At 38.8% G+C, this 16,987-nt stretch overlaps 1 protein-coding gene across 5 annotated transcripts in view; it reads right to left on the bottom strand.

The window, feature by feature from the left end:
• The window catches only part of ACAP3 (ArfGAP with coiled-coil, ankyrin repeat and PH domains 3), a 235,978-nt gene that overhangs the window by 58,758 nt on the left and 160,233 nt on the right, over window positions 1-16,987 (bottom strand). For all 5 annotated transcript variants that reach the window (XM_083163363.1, XM_083163362.1, XM_083163360.1 and 2 more), the window contains exons 9-10: window positions 2,365-2,439; window positions 656-667 (exon numbers count right to left, since the gene is read on the bottom strand). In XM_083163363.1, the coding sequence (XP_083019489.1) occupies window positions 656-667; window positions 2,365-2,439 (87 nt within the window). The remainder of the gene's footprint in view (window positions 1-655; window positions 668-2,364; window positions 2,440-16,987) is intronic.

Consider the following 16,987-nt stretch of genomic DNA (forward strand, 5'->3'; position numbering starts at 1 on the left):
GCGTCCAATGCCAATGAGCTGCTGTGGCAGACAAGCCGCTGGTGTGATTGTCTGATGTCTGTAGGACAAACAAGCTGCGAAAATGATTGGCTTCTACTAGGATTAACATTTTACAACTAAATTGCCACATGTGTACGACCTCACTGGTCCTTCATCCGTATGCAAAGCACGATCTACTGCTCTCCTCCTAGGGAAGAATACATCTCTGTCTCCTGTACAACCACCCTCCAGTGCACCAGTACATCCACAAAAGCTACGGGTAATAGGGTGCCTAGGTAGAAATTGTGGTGTCTGTTCACCCATACCTGTCCAATATGCCAGGTTGGGAGGATGAGCGATAAAAAAGGGGGTTTAGTAGATAAAGGCGTACAAAGAACCCACTGGTCATGCTCCACTGGTACAAGGTCCAGTGGTACAAGGTCCAGTGGTACAAGGTCCAGTGGTACAAGGTCTGAACTGAAAAACTTTTCGGTTGAAGACAGACAGCTGCTCTGTGCCCCATGCCAAAGCCTTGATAGTGTTAGAATATGACCCATTATCTATGCCACATTACTACAGATGAGGAAAATAAATATTATAATACTGATGCTTTATGAATATTGGAACATAGGAAAATGCAAAAAAATATATATATATATATATGTAAAACACTCACCTGTAAGAGGGTCTGGACATCACATGTTACCCAGCAAAGGTGATCGGAGAAGTGGTTTAGATTTAAAAAAAAAAAGAAAAAAGAAAAAAAGAAACAGATTGTAAAATTGTGTTACTGGGTAATTCTCTCTACAGATAAAGATACACAGTAGATGTAGATGTATCAAGCAGATAAAAAGAAAGGAGAGGATGTCAATAGCAACCAATAAGCTGTGAGGTAGCCTTTATCACTTTCGGTAGAAGAGTGCATATCAGGATCTCTATTACACCAACCTCACCAGAGGTTTTACACTGGAAGCAGCTAACATGGCAGCGTTAACCCCTTCATGATCACCGCTGGTTTACACTTCTATGACCGGATTCATTTGTCATGCTGTCACGCTACCTTCCAGGAATGATTTCGATCAAAGCAAATCCCAGATCGTTTTCTGTAGCCGTACAACACACAAAACCTTTAATCAAGGTCAGAGATTGTTACAGCGGCTGGAACCGGTGCGGTCGAGGGGGTTTGAACATTTTTCTCAATTCCTTTTAATAATGCACACAAATAAGCCTACTGTATGATTTTTTTATCAATGTCAATGATCAGGGTCAAAAATATGTACTGAATATATTTTACTGATTCTATCGGTGCTTCTGATTTCTAGGTCCCGGGTACATGAAATGAAAGACACAACTGTTTGATGAAATACCAGCAGTCAGTGAATGGAGATGAACTTGATTCTACAGTATGTGAACGTCAGTATACGTGAAGGGGTTAAAGTGTGTCCGCTGCCTATACACCAAGGCAGTGACTGCTTTGCGGAGTGATGCAGGCTAACAATTTACTAGGAACTATGGACATCATTATTCTGCTACACGTGAATGCAAAATGTCAATTACTTATTTATCTGACTTGCAGCGGAGAAGAAAAGAGAAAGTGCTTCACAGGCTGAACAATTCCCACTGAGAGCAGTCAGAAACTATTGTCTCACACAGATGTCAACACACATCCATGCAATTACATTTCATTATAGATCCCAATGCAGAGATAGTTTCAACAGAAATACAATTAAGATACGGAGACACTGAATGGTAAAGAATGGAAAGAGATGCTATAGATATTAAAAAATAAGTGAAACCAGACATAGGGCTGGATGCACTGAGCTTCAAAAGTTATACAATGGAGAGTTAGAAACAGCCAACCAATCAGCTCCAGTCTGATTTGTTCAAACACAGTGCGTGACATGGCAGGTAGGAGCTGATTGGCTGGCTGTTTCTAACTCTCCATTTCATCATTTTTGAAGCTTATACCCCTTTCACATTGCACCTAATTACCGGGTTCGTGCCGGTTTGACCCGGTAATTGGTGCGATGAGAAAGGGGTTACCAGGTCCCACAAACCGGTAGCTACACGGCAATATGAACCAGTAAAAAAGAAGGGTTCTTACAGGTTGCTTGCCGTGTTGCTTTGCAGTGTGAACGGGTTAATCGGGTCAAGCCACCCGTTTCCCATTCACCCAGTGCTTGGAGCAGCGCCAGCTCTAAGGGCTGCCTCCTCCCCTGCCCCCCGATGACGCTCCACCGCGCTCCCGGTTGACATCAGCGAACCAGCAATATTGCCGGTTCACTAAGGGGATGTGAACAGCCAAAATGCTGGGATCGGTGGGTGCAGGCACGGTAAGTGGTAAAGGAGTTATTATTTATGATATTGTTACACACAGGGACTCACTCTTTGCTGTATAGTGGCATGCTTGTGTTCCATCTCTCTCTTCTCTACAGCTGAGTCAATGACTAATTGGTCCAACTGTGGATAAGAACATAGAGAATGCTGTAAAAACAATATCTGAAATACCGTATGAGTGAAAGTATTGTCACTGTTGTGACTCTTATATTTTTGTTATAAGAGAAGTTCTGGTAAAAAACCTAAGCAACCATGTAAATAAGTAGTATAGGAAGATTTCATTATGAGGACAGCTTGCCCATATTGGACCCCATCAGATACTACATTGTGTGAGGACAGAAATCCGGTACAGACAGAGGCGTACCTAGATAATCGTGGGCCCCATAGCAAAAGTTTGTAAGGGCCCCCTATTTACCAACTGATGGTGATAAATGTATGTAAAACATATACTTAGACAGTAAAGATGGGCCCCCTTCAGCTCTGGGCCCCATAGCAGCTGCACCCCCTGCACCTATGGTAGTTATGCCCTTGGGTACTGTATATGTTATTGTGATGGACAGAAACCCTGGGGTTCCCCGGCCCCTTCTCCCTTTCTTTTGTGGCAGGTGCATAGAGGAGAACTTCTACATAGAGGGTAACATGACTAAATCTGGGTACACACTGGACAATGTGGGAACCTGGCCGACGGGATGGCTGATACGTTGCCAGTCCCAAACTCACTGGACGATATGTTGTGTGACCAAGCAATATATCGCTCCCAGGCGCATTCCTGCGCACGCCACCATTTGCAGCACGCCCAACAGGACAGCCCACAGGAGAAGGCAGTAGATTAGTCCAATCTGCCGCGCTGTACACATATCACCAACAGGTGTACTAAGCCATGGAGAGAGATAAAATGGAGAGAGATAAACTACCAGCAAACCAGCTACTAAATGCCATTTTTTTTTCAAACACAGCATGTAACATGGCAGTTAAGAGCTGATTGACCAACACTTTAGGCCTGATTCTGGTTGGCTTGATATGCTGCAAAGATCGCCGCTTACAGAGCGCCACCGACGCCGCCACGCCGACCACCAGCTCCCACACCACCGGTTTCCCTCGACACCATGCGAGGGGATGTGTAACGAAGACGCACCCCCTCGCATGCTGCCGCTGCCAACGCTGGGTGTTCACATGGCCCAGTGCCCTCACGGCCCCCTGTCACTCCCTCCCCACAGCGAACGCCCGGACGCCGTTCGCAGTCGGGGTTTGCACATGCGCAGAAATGCATAGGGGCCGAATTTGAGTGATCCAGAATCGGACCATTTATCTCTCTCCACTTTAACCACACTCAAGGCTTAGTACATCTGTCACCAGATCTAAAGCATTGGGAGGAACGCGGCAGGAACGGGATTATCTCATTGTTACAACACACATCCAGTGACAGCTCAGATATCAATCACAACATCAACCCCAATGTCTGCACCTGGAGAAGCGCAGCCACTAGAATGCAGGGGAACACGAAACCAAATAGGGAAACAGCCTTCAAACGTTGTGTATAGTACTGTGTAACACGTTGTGTATAATACTGTGTAACACGTTGTGTATAATACTGAGTAACACGTTGTGTATAATACTGCGTAACACGTTGTGTATAATACTGCGTAACACGTTGTGTATAATACTGTGTAACACGTTGTGTATAATACTGTGTAACACGTTGTGTATAATACTGTATAACACGTTGTGTATAATACTGTGTAACACGTTGTATATAATACTCTGTAACACGTTGTGTATAATACTGTGTAACACGTTGTATATAATACTCTGTAACACGTTGTGTATAATACTGTGTAACACGTTGTGTATAATACTGTGTAACACGTTGTGTATAATACTGTATAACACGTTGTGTATAATACTGTGTAACACGTTGTGTATAATACTCTGTAACACGTTGTGTATAATACTGTGTAACACGTTGTGTATAATACTGTGTAACACGTTGTGTATAATATACTGTATAACATGTTGTGTATAATACTGTGTAACACGTTGTGTATAATACTGTGTAACACGTTGTGTATAATACTGTGTAACACGTTGTGTATAATACTGTGTAACACGTTGTGTATAATACTGTGTAACACGTTGTATATAATACTCTGTAACACGTTGTGTATAATACTGTGTAACACGTTGTATATAATACTCTGTAACACGTTGTGTATAATACTGTGTAACACGTTGTGTATAATACTGTGTAACACGTTGTGTATAATACTGTATAACACGTTGTGTATAATACTGTGTAACACGTTGTGTATAATACTCTGTAACACGTTGTGTATAATACTGTGTAACACGTTGTGTATAATACTGTGTAACACGTTGTGTATAATACTCTGTAACACGTTGTGTATAATACTCTGTAACACGTTGTGTATAATACTCTGTAAAACGTTGTGTATAATACTGTGTAACACGTTGTGTATAATACTGTGTAACACGTTGTGTATAATACTGTATAACACATTGTGTATAATATACTGTGTAACACGTTGTATATAATACTCTGTAACACGTTGTGTATAATACTGTGTAACACGTTGTATATAATACTCTGTAACACGTTGTGTATAATACTGTGTAACACGTTGTGTATAATACTGTGTAACACGTTGTGTATAATACTGTATAACACGTTGTGTATAATACTGTGTAACACGTTGTGTATAATACTCTGTAACACGTTGTGTATAGTACTGTGTAACACGTTGTATATAATACTCTGTAACACGTTGTGTATAATACTGTGTAACACGTTGTATATAATACTCTGTAACACGTTGTGTATAATACTGTGTAACACGTTGTGTATAATACTGTGTAACACGTTGTGTATAATACTGTGTAACACGTTGTGTATAATACTCTGTAACACGTTGTGTATAATACTGTGTAACACGTTGTGTATAATACTGTGTAACACGTTGTGTATAATACTGTGTAACACGTTGTGTATAATACTCTGTAACACGTTGTGTATAATACTCTGTAACACGTTGTGTATAATACTCTGTAAAACGTTGTGTATAATACTGTGTAACACGTTGTGTATAATACTGTGTAACACGTTGTGTATAGTACTGTGTAACACGCTATGTATAATACTGTATAACATGTTGTATATAATACTGTGTAACACGTTGTGTATAATACTGTATAACATGTTGTGTATAATACTGTGTAACACGTTGTGTGTAATACTGCGTAACACGTTGTGTGTAATACTGCGTAACACGTTGTGTACAATACTGTATAACACGTTGTGTACAATACTGTGTAACACGCTATGTATAATACTGTATAACATGTTGTGTATAATACTGTGTAACACGTTGTGTATAATACTGTGTAACACGTTGTGTATAATACTGTGTAACATGTTGTGTATAATACTGCGTAACACGTTGTGTGTAATACTGCGTAACACGTTGTGTACAATACTGTATAACACGTTGTGTACAATACTGTGTAACACGTTGTGTACAATACTGTGTAACACGTTGTGTATAGTACTGTGTAACACTTTGTGTATAGTACTGTGTAACACGTTGTGTATAGTACTGTGTAACACGTTGTGTATAATACTGCGTAACACGTTGTGTGTAATACTGCGTAACACGTTGTGTGTAATACTGCGTAACACGTTGTGTGTAATACTGCGTAACACGTTGTGTACAATACTGTGTAACACGTTGTGTACAATACTGTGTAACACGTTGTGTACAATACTGTGTAACACGTTGTGTACAATACTGTGTAACACTTTGTGTATAGTACTGTGTAACACGTTGTGTATAGTACTGCGTAACACGTTGTGTATAATACTGCGTAACACGTTGTGTATAATACTGCGTAACACGTTGTGTGTAATACTGCGTAACACGTTGTGTGTAATACTGCGTAACACGTTGTGTGTAATACTGCGTAACACGTTGTGTACAAAACTGTATAACACGTTGTGTATAATACTGTATAACACGTTGTGTATAATACTGTATAACACGTTGTGTATAATACTGTGTAACACTTTGTGTATAGTACTGTGTAACAAGTTGTGTATAGTACTGTGTAACACGTTGTGTATAATACTGTGTAACACGTTGTGTATAACACTGTATAACATGTTGTGTATAATATACTGTATAACATGTTGTGTATAATATACTGTATAACATGTTGTGTATAATATACTGTATAACATGTTGTGTATAATAGACTGTATATCATGTTGTGTATAATACTGCGTAACACGTTGTGTATAATACTGTATAACACGTTGTGTATAATAGTGTATAACATATTGTGTATAATACTGTATAACATGTTGTGTATAATACTGTATAACACGTTGTGTATAATACTGTATAACACATTGTGTATAATACTGTATAACATGTTGTGTATAATATACTGTATAACACGTTGTGTATAATACTGTATAACACGTTGTGTATAATACTGTATAACACGTTGTGTATAATACTGTATAACACGTTGTGTATAATACTGTATAACACGTTGTGTATAATACTGTATAACACGTTGTGTATAATACTGCGTAACACGTTGTGTGTAATACTGCGTAACACGTTGTGTACAATACTGTATAACAAATTGTGTACAATACTGTGTAACACGTTGTGTACAATACTGTGTAACACTTTGTGTATAGTACTGTGTAACACTTTGTGTATAGTACTGTGTAACACGTTGGGGGAAATTTACTAAAGGAAATTTGTAAAAAATAGGTGTATTTGTATCCAGAAATACACTTATTTTTGACATTTACTATCCCGAAAATACGGCAATTCGTATTCGTCTTGATAGCACATCAACACGAATACGAATTGCCGTCTTTTCGGGATAGTAAATGTCAAAAATGAGTGTATTTCTGGATACAAATACACCTATTTTTTTACAAATTTCCTTTAGTAAATTTCCCCCGTTGTGTATAATACTGCGTAACACGTTGTGTGTAATACTGCGTAACACGTTGTGTGCAATACTGCGTAACACGTTGTGTACAATACTGTATACCACGTTGTGTACAATACTGTGTAACACGTTGTGTACAATACTGTGTAACACGTTGTGTATAATACTGTATAACACGTTGTGTATAATACTGTGTAACACTTTGTGTATAGTACTGTGTAACACGTTGTGTATAGTACTGTGTAACACGTTGTGTATAGTACTGTGTAACACGTTGTGTATAATACTGTGTAACACGTTGTATATAATACTGTATAACATGTTGTGTATAATATACTGTATAACATGTTGTGTATAATATACTGTATAACATGTTGTGTATAATATACTGTATATCATGTTGTGTATAATACTGTGTAACACGTTGTATATAATACTGTATAACATGTTGTGTATAATATACTGTATAACATGTTGTGTATAATATACGGTATAACATGTTGTGTATAATATACGGTATAACATGTTGTGTATAATATACTGTATATCATGTTGTGTATAATACTGTATAACATATTGTGTATAATACTGTATAACATGTTGTGTATAATACTGTATAACACGTTGTGTATAATACTGTATAACACGTTGTGTATAATACTGTATAACACATTGTGTATAATACTGTATAACATGTTGTGTATAATATACTGTATAACATGTTGTGTATAATACTGTATAACACGTTGTGTATAATACTGTATAACACGTTGTGTATAATACTGTATAACACGTTGTGTATAATACTGTATAACACGTTGTGTATAATACTGTATAACACGTTGTGTACAAAACTGTGTAACACGTTGTGTATAATACTGTATATCATGTTGTGTATAATACTGTATAACACGTTGTGTATAATACTGTATAACACGTTGTGTATAATATACTGTGTAACACGTTGTGTATAATATACTGTATAACACGTTGTGTATAATATACTGTATAACACGTTGTGTATAATACTGTATAACACGTTGTGTATAATATACTGTATAACACGTTGTGTATAATACTGTGTAACACGTTGTGTATAATACTGCGTAACACGTTGTGTACAATACTGTATAACACGTTGTGTACAATACTGTGTAACACGTTGTGTACAATACTGTGTAACACTTTGTGTATAGTACTGTGTAACACGTTGTGTATAGTACTGTGTAACACGTTGTGTGTAATACTGCGTAACACGTTGTGTGTAATACTGCGTAACACGTTGTGTGTAATACTGCGTAACACGTTGTGTACAATACTGTATAACACGTTGTGTACAATACTGTGTAACACGTTGTGTACAATACTGTGTAACACTTTGTGTATAGTACTGTGTAACACGTTGTGTATAGTACTGTGTAACACGTTGTGTATAATACTGCGTAACACGTTGTGTGTAATACTGCGTAACACGTTGTGTGTAATACTGCGTAACACGTTGTGTGTAATACTGCGTAACACGTTGTGTGTAATACTGCGTAACACGTTGTGTGTAATACTGCGTAACACGTTGTGTACAATACTGTATAACACGTTGTGTACAATACTGTGTAACACGTTGTGTACAATACTGTGTAACACTTTGTGTATAGTACTGTGTAACACGTTGTGTATAGTACTGTGTAACACGTTGTGTATAATACTGCGTAACACGTTGTGTGTAATACTGCGTAACACGTTGTGTGTAATACTGCGTAACACGTTGTGTGTAATACTGCGTAACACGTTGTGTGTAATACTGCGTAACACGTTGTGTGTAATACTGTATAACACGTTGTGTATAATACTGTATAACACGTTGTGTATAATACTGTATAACACGTTGTGTATAATATACTGTATAACACGTTGTGTATAATATACTGTATAACACGTTGTGTATAATAATATACTGTATAACACGTTGTGTATAATACTGTATAACACGTTGTGTATAATACTGTATAACACGTTGTGTACAATACTGTGTAACACGTTGTGTACAATACTGTGTAACACGTTGTGTATAATACTGTATATCATGTTGTGTATAATACTGTATAACACGTTGTGTATAATACTGTATAACACGTTGTGTATAATACTGTATAACACATTGTGTATAATACTGTATAACACATTGTGTATAATACTGTATATCATGTTGTGTATAATATACTGTATAACATGTTGTGTATAATATACTGTATATCATGTTGTGTATAATACTGTATAACACGTTGTGTATAATATACTGTATAACACGTTGTGTATAATACTGTATAACACGTTGTGTATAATATACTGTATAACATGTTGTGTATAATACTGTATAACACGTTGTGTATAATACTGTATAACACGTTGTGTATAATACTGTATAACACGTTGTGTATAATACTGTATAACACGTTGTGTATAATACTGTATATCATGTTGTGTATAATATACTGTATAACATGTTGTGTATAATACTGTATAACACGTTGTGTATCATATACTGTGTAACACGTGTATAATACTGTATAACATGTTGTGTATAATACTGTATAACACGTTGTGTATAATATACTGTATAACATGTTGTGTATAATACTGTATATCATGTTGTGTATAATATACTGTATAACACGTTGTGTATAATACTGTATAACACGTTGTGTATAATACTGTATAACACGTTGTGTATAATACTGTATAACACGTTGTGTATAATACTGTAAAACACGTTGTGTATAATACTGTAAAACACGTTGTGTATAATACTGTATAACATGTTGTGTATAATACTGTATAACATGTTGTGTATAATACTGTATAACACGTTGTGTATAATACTGTATATCATGTTGTGTATAATATACTGTATAACATGTTGTGTATAATACTGTATAACACGTTGTGTATAATACTGTATAACACGTTGTGTATAATATACTGTATAACACGTTGTGTATAATACTGTATAACACGTTGTGTATAATACTGTATAACACGTTGTGTATAATACTGTATAACATGTTGTGTATAATACTGTATAACATGTTGTGTATAATACTGTATAACATGTTGTGTATAATACTGTATAACACGTTGTGTATAATACTGTATAACACGTTGTGTATAATACTGTATAACACGTTGTGTATAATACTGTATAACACGTTGTGTATAATATACTGTATAACACGTTGTGTATAATACTGTATAACACGTTGTGTATAATACTGTATAACACGTTGTGTATAATATACTGTATAACATGTTGTGTATAATACTGTATAACATGTTGTGTATAATACTGTATAACACGTTGTGTATAATATACTGTATAACACGTTGTGTATAATATACTGTATAACATGTTGTGTATAATACTGTATAACACGTTGTGTATAATACTGTATAACACGTTGTGTATAATACTGTATAACACGTTATGTATAATACTGTATAACATGTTGTGTATAATATACTGTATAACACATTGTGTATAATACTGTATAACACATTGTGTATAATACTGTATAACACGTTGTGTATAATACTGTATAACATGTTGTATATAATACTGTATAACACGTTGTGTATAATACTGTATATCATGTTGTGTATAATATACTGTATAACATGTTGTGTATAATACTGTATAACATGTTGTGTATAATATACTGTATAACACGTTGTGTGTAATACTGTATAACACGTTGTGTGTAATACTGTATAACACGCTGTGTATAATACTGTATAACACGCTGTGTATAATACTGTATAACACGTTGTGTATAATATACTGTATAACACGTTGTGTATAATACTGTGTAACACATTGTGTATAATACTGTATAACACGTTGTGTATAATACTGTATATCATGTTGTGTATAATATACTGTATAACATGTTGTGTATAATATACTGTATAACACGTTGTGTACAATACTGTATAACACGTTGTGTATAATACTGTATAACATGTTGTGTATAATACTGTATAACACGTTGTGTATAATATACTGTATATCATGTTGTGTATAATACTGTATAACACGTTGTGTATAATACTGTATAACACGTTGTGTATAATACTGTATATCATGTTGTGTATAATACTGTATAACACGTTGTGTATAATACTGTATATCATGTTGTGTATAATATACTGTATAACATGTTGTGTATAATACTGTATAACATGTTGTGTATAATACTGTATAACACGTTGTGTATAATATACTGTATAACACGTTGTGTATAATACTGTGTAACACATTGTGTATAATACTGTATAACACGTTGTGTATAATACTGTATAACACGTTGTGTATAATACTGTATAACACGTTGTGTATAATACTGTATATCATGTTGTGTATAATACTGTATAACACGTTGTGTATAATACTGTATAACATGTTGTGTATAATACTGTATAACATGTTGTGTACAATATACTGTATAACATGTTGTGTATAATATACTGTATAACACGTTGTGTATAATACTGTATAACACATTGTGTATAATACTGTATAACACGTTGTGTATAATACTGTATAACACGTTGTGTATAATACTGTATAACACGTTGTGTATAATACTGTATAACAGGTTATGTATAATACTGTATAACACGTTGTGTATAATATACTGTATAACATGTTGGGTATAATACTGTATAACACGTTGTGTATAATACTGTATAACAGGTTGTGTATAATACTGTATAACACGCTGTGTATAATACTGTATAACACGCTGTGTATAATACTGTATAACACGTTGTGTATAATACTGTATAACATGTTGTGTATAATACTGTATAACACGTTGTGTATAATACTGTATAACATGTTGTGTATAATACTGTATATCATGTTGTGTATAATACTGTATATCATGTTGTGTATAATACTGTATATCATGTTGTGTATAATACTGTATATCATGTTGTGTATAATACTGTATAACATGTTGTGTATAATACTGTATAACATGTTGTGTATAATACTGTATAACATGTTGTGTATAATACTGTATAACACGTTGTGTATAATACTGTATAACATGTTTTGTATAATACTGTATAACACGTTGTGTATAATATACTGTATAACATGTTGTGTATAATATACTGTATAACATGACGTTTGGGGGAAAGGGGGAGAGGGAGATGGACCAGTGCACAGGTTGAAAGATAATGTATGAATATGTAAGCAAATAATTAAGCTATCCACAATACGAATGGATTCAGAGAACAGGAGGTTCCCCAGGAAATCACGAGTGTGGAGGTGCACCCTAGAGAGTAAAGATAAATGTAAAGGAGAAGAAGGAACGACTCTCTTTTTTGTTGGGGCACTCTTAGTAAATGATTTAAACTAGTAACCTATACAATTATGGTTACTAAACTGTCTGAGATGAGTATATGGTTGGGATTAAGGGTACTAGCTCAGGGATGGGGAGTAAAGTGGATGAATGCTAGCCGCACATAATGTTAGAGGGTGGACTGTTCCACCCCAAGGTGAGTTCTGGGCGTTATTTTAAAAATTAACTTTTATTGGGTATAAGATAAAATGATTTCTAGACAGACATTTACAGACATTGAACACAAAACATTTAGACAAATTAGGGTAACCCCTAAGTATCTGTGCCCTAGGGGCACTTGGTCCTCCTGTGATACCTTCACTGAGGTCGATTTTAAACAAAATCTCGGGTGGAATTAGAAACCCCCTCTGAGATGGGTGGCGTATAGGAGTCACTGTCACTTGCCAATGTTGGCTATATCTCTATTTAAAAGGTCCCTCGTTTTCAGGGGGGACTTGATAATGATAGCGGGGTCAAAGGTTTAATGTGTACATTCGAGAAATAAACACCAATCACTTCGCATGCTTTATGTCTATCGAATGAGATCAGAAATTACCAGCATAAACCATCAATCACACTGTCTGAGAGGAAATACAGTGCATACATTTCTGAATTGACGAAGCCCACAGGTGAAACGATCGTTGGTTTGAGGGAGTGACGCTACTACCAAGCGCCTCCCTTAGCAGCCGCATTCACGCGAGAAACAGAGGGACAGACGCTAGCATTCAGCGCTTCCCGCAGCAGCAGCACTGACGCTGACCACCCGATACCGCCCGTGGATCTGACCGCCTGGCAACCCTGGGAAAGCAGCACTGACACCGCGTGTCCCCCGCAGCAGCTACCCAAGCCTGCCTGAAAGTCCGGCAGCATCGGTTAGTGATTAACCTGAAGCCGCGCTTAAGAGGGACTCCCCAGTACCCTCCTGCCTCCCACAACACAGCCCGCACAGCTACTCTATTGAACAGGTGTAGACACAGGACGTCACCTCGCGCAGCCTCCAGCCCGCATAGAGGACGTCCCTAATGCCACAAGTGTGTACGCTGTACACAGGCAGGTACCACCTTCTCCCGCATCCCCCGCTATCCCTCCTAATCTGCCTCACCCACCCCTGTGTTCCCTCTCATCCCTCTTTTTCCTCTCCCCCTGTCTTTTCCTTTATCTCCGTTTAACCTCTTGTTTATCTGACAGAACTGCCTCTTATTAGCTGGCTCAATGATAGGTGTTGCCTAAAACTCCTTCAACAGTGACGTCTCACATTGGGAGGATTGAAGCACACCTGTCACAGCACTGACTATATACTATTCAGGGCATTACTCCCTGTTCGGGGAATACTCATCCAGGTACGGTACCCACGACTCACCCTGCTTTGGAAACTATCCAGGCAGGGGAATCTGGGGGTCTGCCCGGACAGAAGTCTCCCCACTTGACTGCTCTGGTGACACACTCCTCCTGTTGCGCCAAAGTAAGCCCGCTCACCCGCCATACCTTGGAGGTCCGCCGATAAACTGACGGTAACCGGCCCAGGGCGTATGAAGGTCCTGTGAGAGAAGGGGGACCTCTCCCATAGAACAGTATTCCACCCTGAGCCCACAGGTATATAAGGCCGGGCAGCAGCCGCTTACGATAGAGGATCACCTAGAGCAGTCTTCACTGTTCACCTCTGACCCGATACCCTACAAGGGTGGTTATATCCCCCACAATACCCAAAAAAGCCCACTTTTACCAAGTGGCAGCTGACAGTTGGAGCAGATCACCTGCTAGAGGGAAAAGGAGACTTTCCTACCTGAACCAGACTCTCCCTTCTGTTATGGGTATATAAAGTCGGTGGGACCACCCATACCCATTGGGCTGACCGGGACCCTTATCCTAACTCATACCCCACCTTCATCCCCATCTGCCCCTCTCCTGCACCCACCCTCCCTCCCCCTCCTTTTAACCCCATCCCTATTCCAGTGCGGGTAAATCATCAAGTGAGTTTATACTGCTACCTTTTTCCTGCTATTTAGATGTGCTGTTTTGGGAAATTGAAAGTATCATTTTTCTCACAAATATCACATGTAAACACAGTGCAGCTTTACTTCATGAGTTTCTTTACTGTGCGGGTCTCACGTGATTTAGTAAAATATATTTTGTGTCTGTTGGGGAGGCTAAATAACCAAATATTCACCCTTCCAAGGATATTTTGGTAACCAGGCCACAGCAGGCTAGTAATTTTTGTCCTCTTGTATGAGTAACACTAAACCTTTTGAAAGTATTTGTTTGGCGTAGGGAGTCAATAACAATTCTCTCTGTCTAAAGGCCCATACACACTTGACGATTTTCAGCTGAAAATCGGTTAAAACAGCCGTTTTGACCGATTTTCAGATGAAAATCGCCCAGTGTGTATGGGTCAGCGATCCCCGACTAGCGATGATGCGCGCTCCCGCATCATCGCTAGTAAGGTTGTTCATCTGCTGGTTTTACCAGCAGATGCAGCGATGATGGATGGTATTTCATCCATCATCGCTGTGTGTGTACGGCCGCCGGGCTGAAAGATTAGCCACTTTCAACCCGGCGGACCGCCCCGCTCCCTCCCCCTCCGCCCCAGCCTGCTTCATACTCACCCCACCGTCCACCGCGCTGGTCCCCCGGCACCTTCCCCACGGCTCCTGGCATGTTCATCCGCACGGGGCTTGCAGCTGACGCCCCGCCCCCTCCGTCCTGCTTCCTCCGTCCTCCGACTCCATGTCCAGGCAGTTCAGCTGCCCGGGGCTTGCAGTTGACGCCCCGCCTCCATCCGCCCTGCTCCCCCGCCTCCCTCCGTCCTGCTCCACACGGAGCACCACTGGTCACCAATGTTTTTTTTTTTAAGCCAGTAATATATACATTGCTGGCATGTGCCAGCAATGTTTATATTACTGTCACCACTGGGCACCAATGATGTTCTTATGCCATAAGCCAGTAGTATATACATTGTTGGCACATGCCAGCAATGTATATATTACGGGCACCACTGGGCACCAATGATATGCTTATGCCATAAGCCAGTAGTATATACATTGTTGGCACATGCCAGCAATGTATATACTACTGGCACCACTGGGCACCAATGATTATTTACTGTATTTATAGCCAGTAATATATATATTGCTGGTAGAGGCCAGCAATGTATATATTATCGGCACCACTGTGTGCAGTGGGGTCAGCGGGCTGATGAGGCACCTGGCTAGGCACCCCTCCCCCTGCGGGTCCAGATCCGGCACCCCCTCCCCCCCCAGGGGCCAGGGGGCAGAGCCGGAGAGACCATAGAGAAGGAGCCCGGCCACACACTGCCAAAGTTTGACTTGCAGCCGGTTCCCTGGCAATTGTAATGCGGCAGCGTGGAAGCTTATCTGCGCCTTCCAGTGTGGCGATCAACACGTCCGGGACCAGCGTGATGGTTTGGCAGGCCCTGCCATCGGGTAAAAGTTAATTGCGGCGGGGCTGAGTGCAAGTACGAGTGGCCCCGCAGCTAAGCTAAATGCCTATACAGCACTGACAGAGACAGACGGATGCAGTCACTGCTGAATCTGCTGCCCAGTGCCCAATCACATCGGTTTCAGTGACAGGGATGTGCTTTCATATTGGCTGAAGGCATGCCCCTGTCACTGAGGCACCTGTAAAGGTGCCGCCTTAGCTACATTTTTGATACACAGTCCAGCAATCAGTTCTGAACCAGGCCCCAAGAACAGAAATGCACTGAATAAAATGTCCGCTGCTCCCTCCCTTGGAAGTCAAACACCGCCCATTATGTAAATTGCCTTATATATGAAAGATTTTCAGCAAAGTCTTTCGCCTCCTGAAAATCTATTGCTCTTTGGTGAAAATAGCTCAGTGTGTACGCACTACTTTGGTGACAGATATATCTTTCAAAGATTTTGGCAAAGTCTTTTGAAATGAAAATCTTCGAGTGTGTATGGGCCTTTAGAATGGTGTATTGTTGCATTTAGCAAATTGTAAATAACTGCATACATTGTAGTAAATTCCTGCACAAGGGTCAATCCTCTGTGGAACATTATTTCTAAAAGAAATGTAACACTGTAATCTAATTCAGAAATGTATGCACTGTATTTCCTCTCAGACAGTGTGATTGATGGTTTATGCTGGTAATTTCTGACCTCATTCGATAGACATAAAGCATGCGAAGTGATTGGTGTTTATTTCTCGAATGTACACATTAAACCTTTGACCCCGCTATCATTATCAAGTCCCCCCTGAAAACGAGGGACCTTTTAAATAGAGATATAGCCAACATTGGCAAGTGA

Source organism: Crinia signifera, chromosome 19, assembly GCF_055691185.1.
Source record: "Crinia signifera chromosome 19, ASM5569118v1, whole genome shotgun sequence".
NCBI classification, from domain to species: Eukaryota; Metazoa; Chordata; class Amphibia; order Anura; family Myobatrachidae; genus Crinia; species Crinia signifera.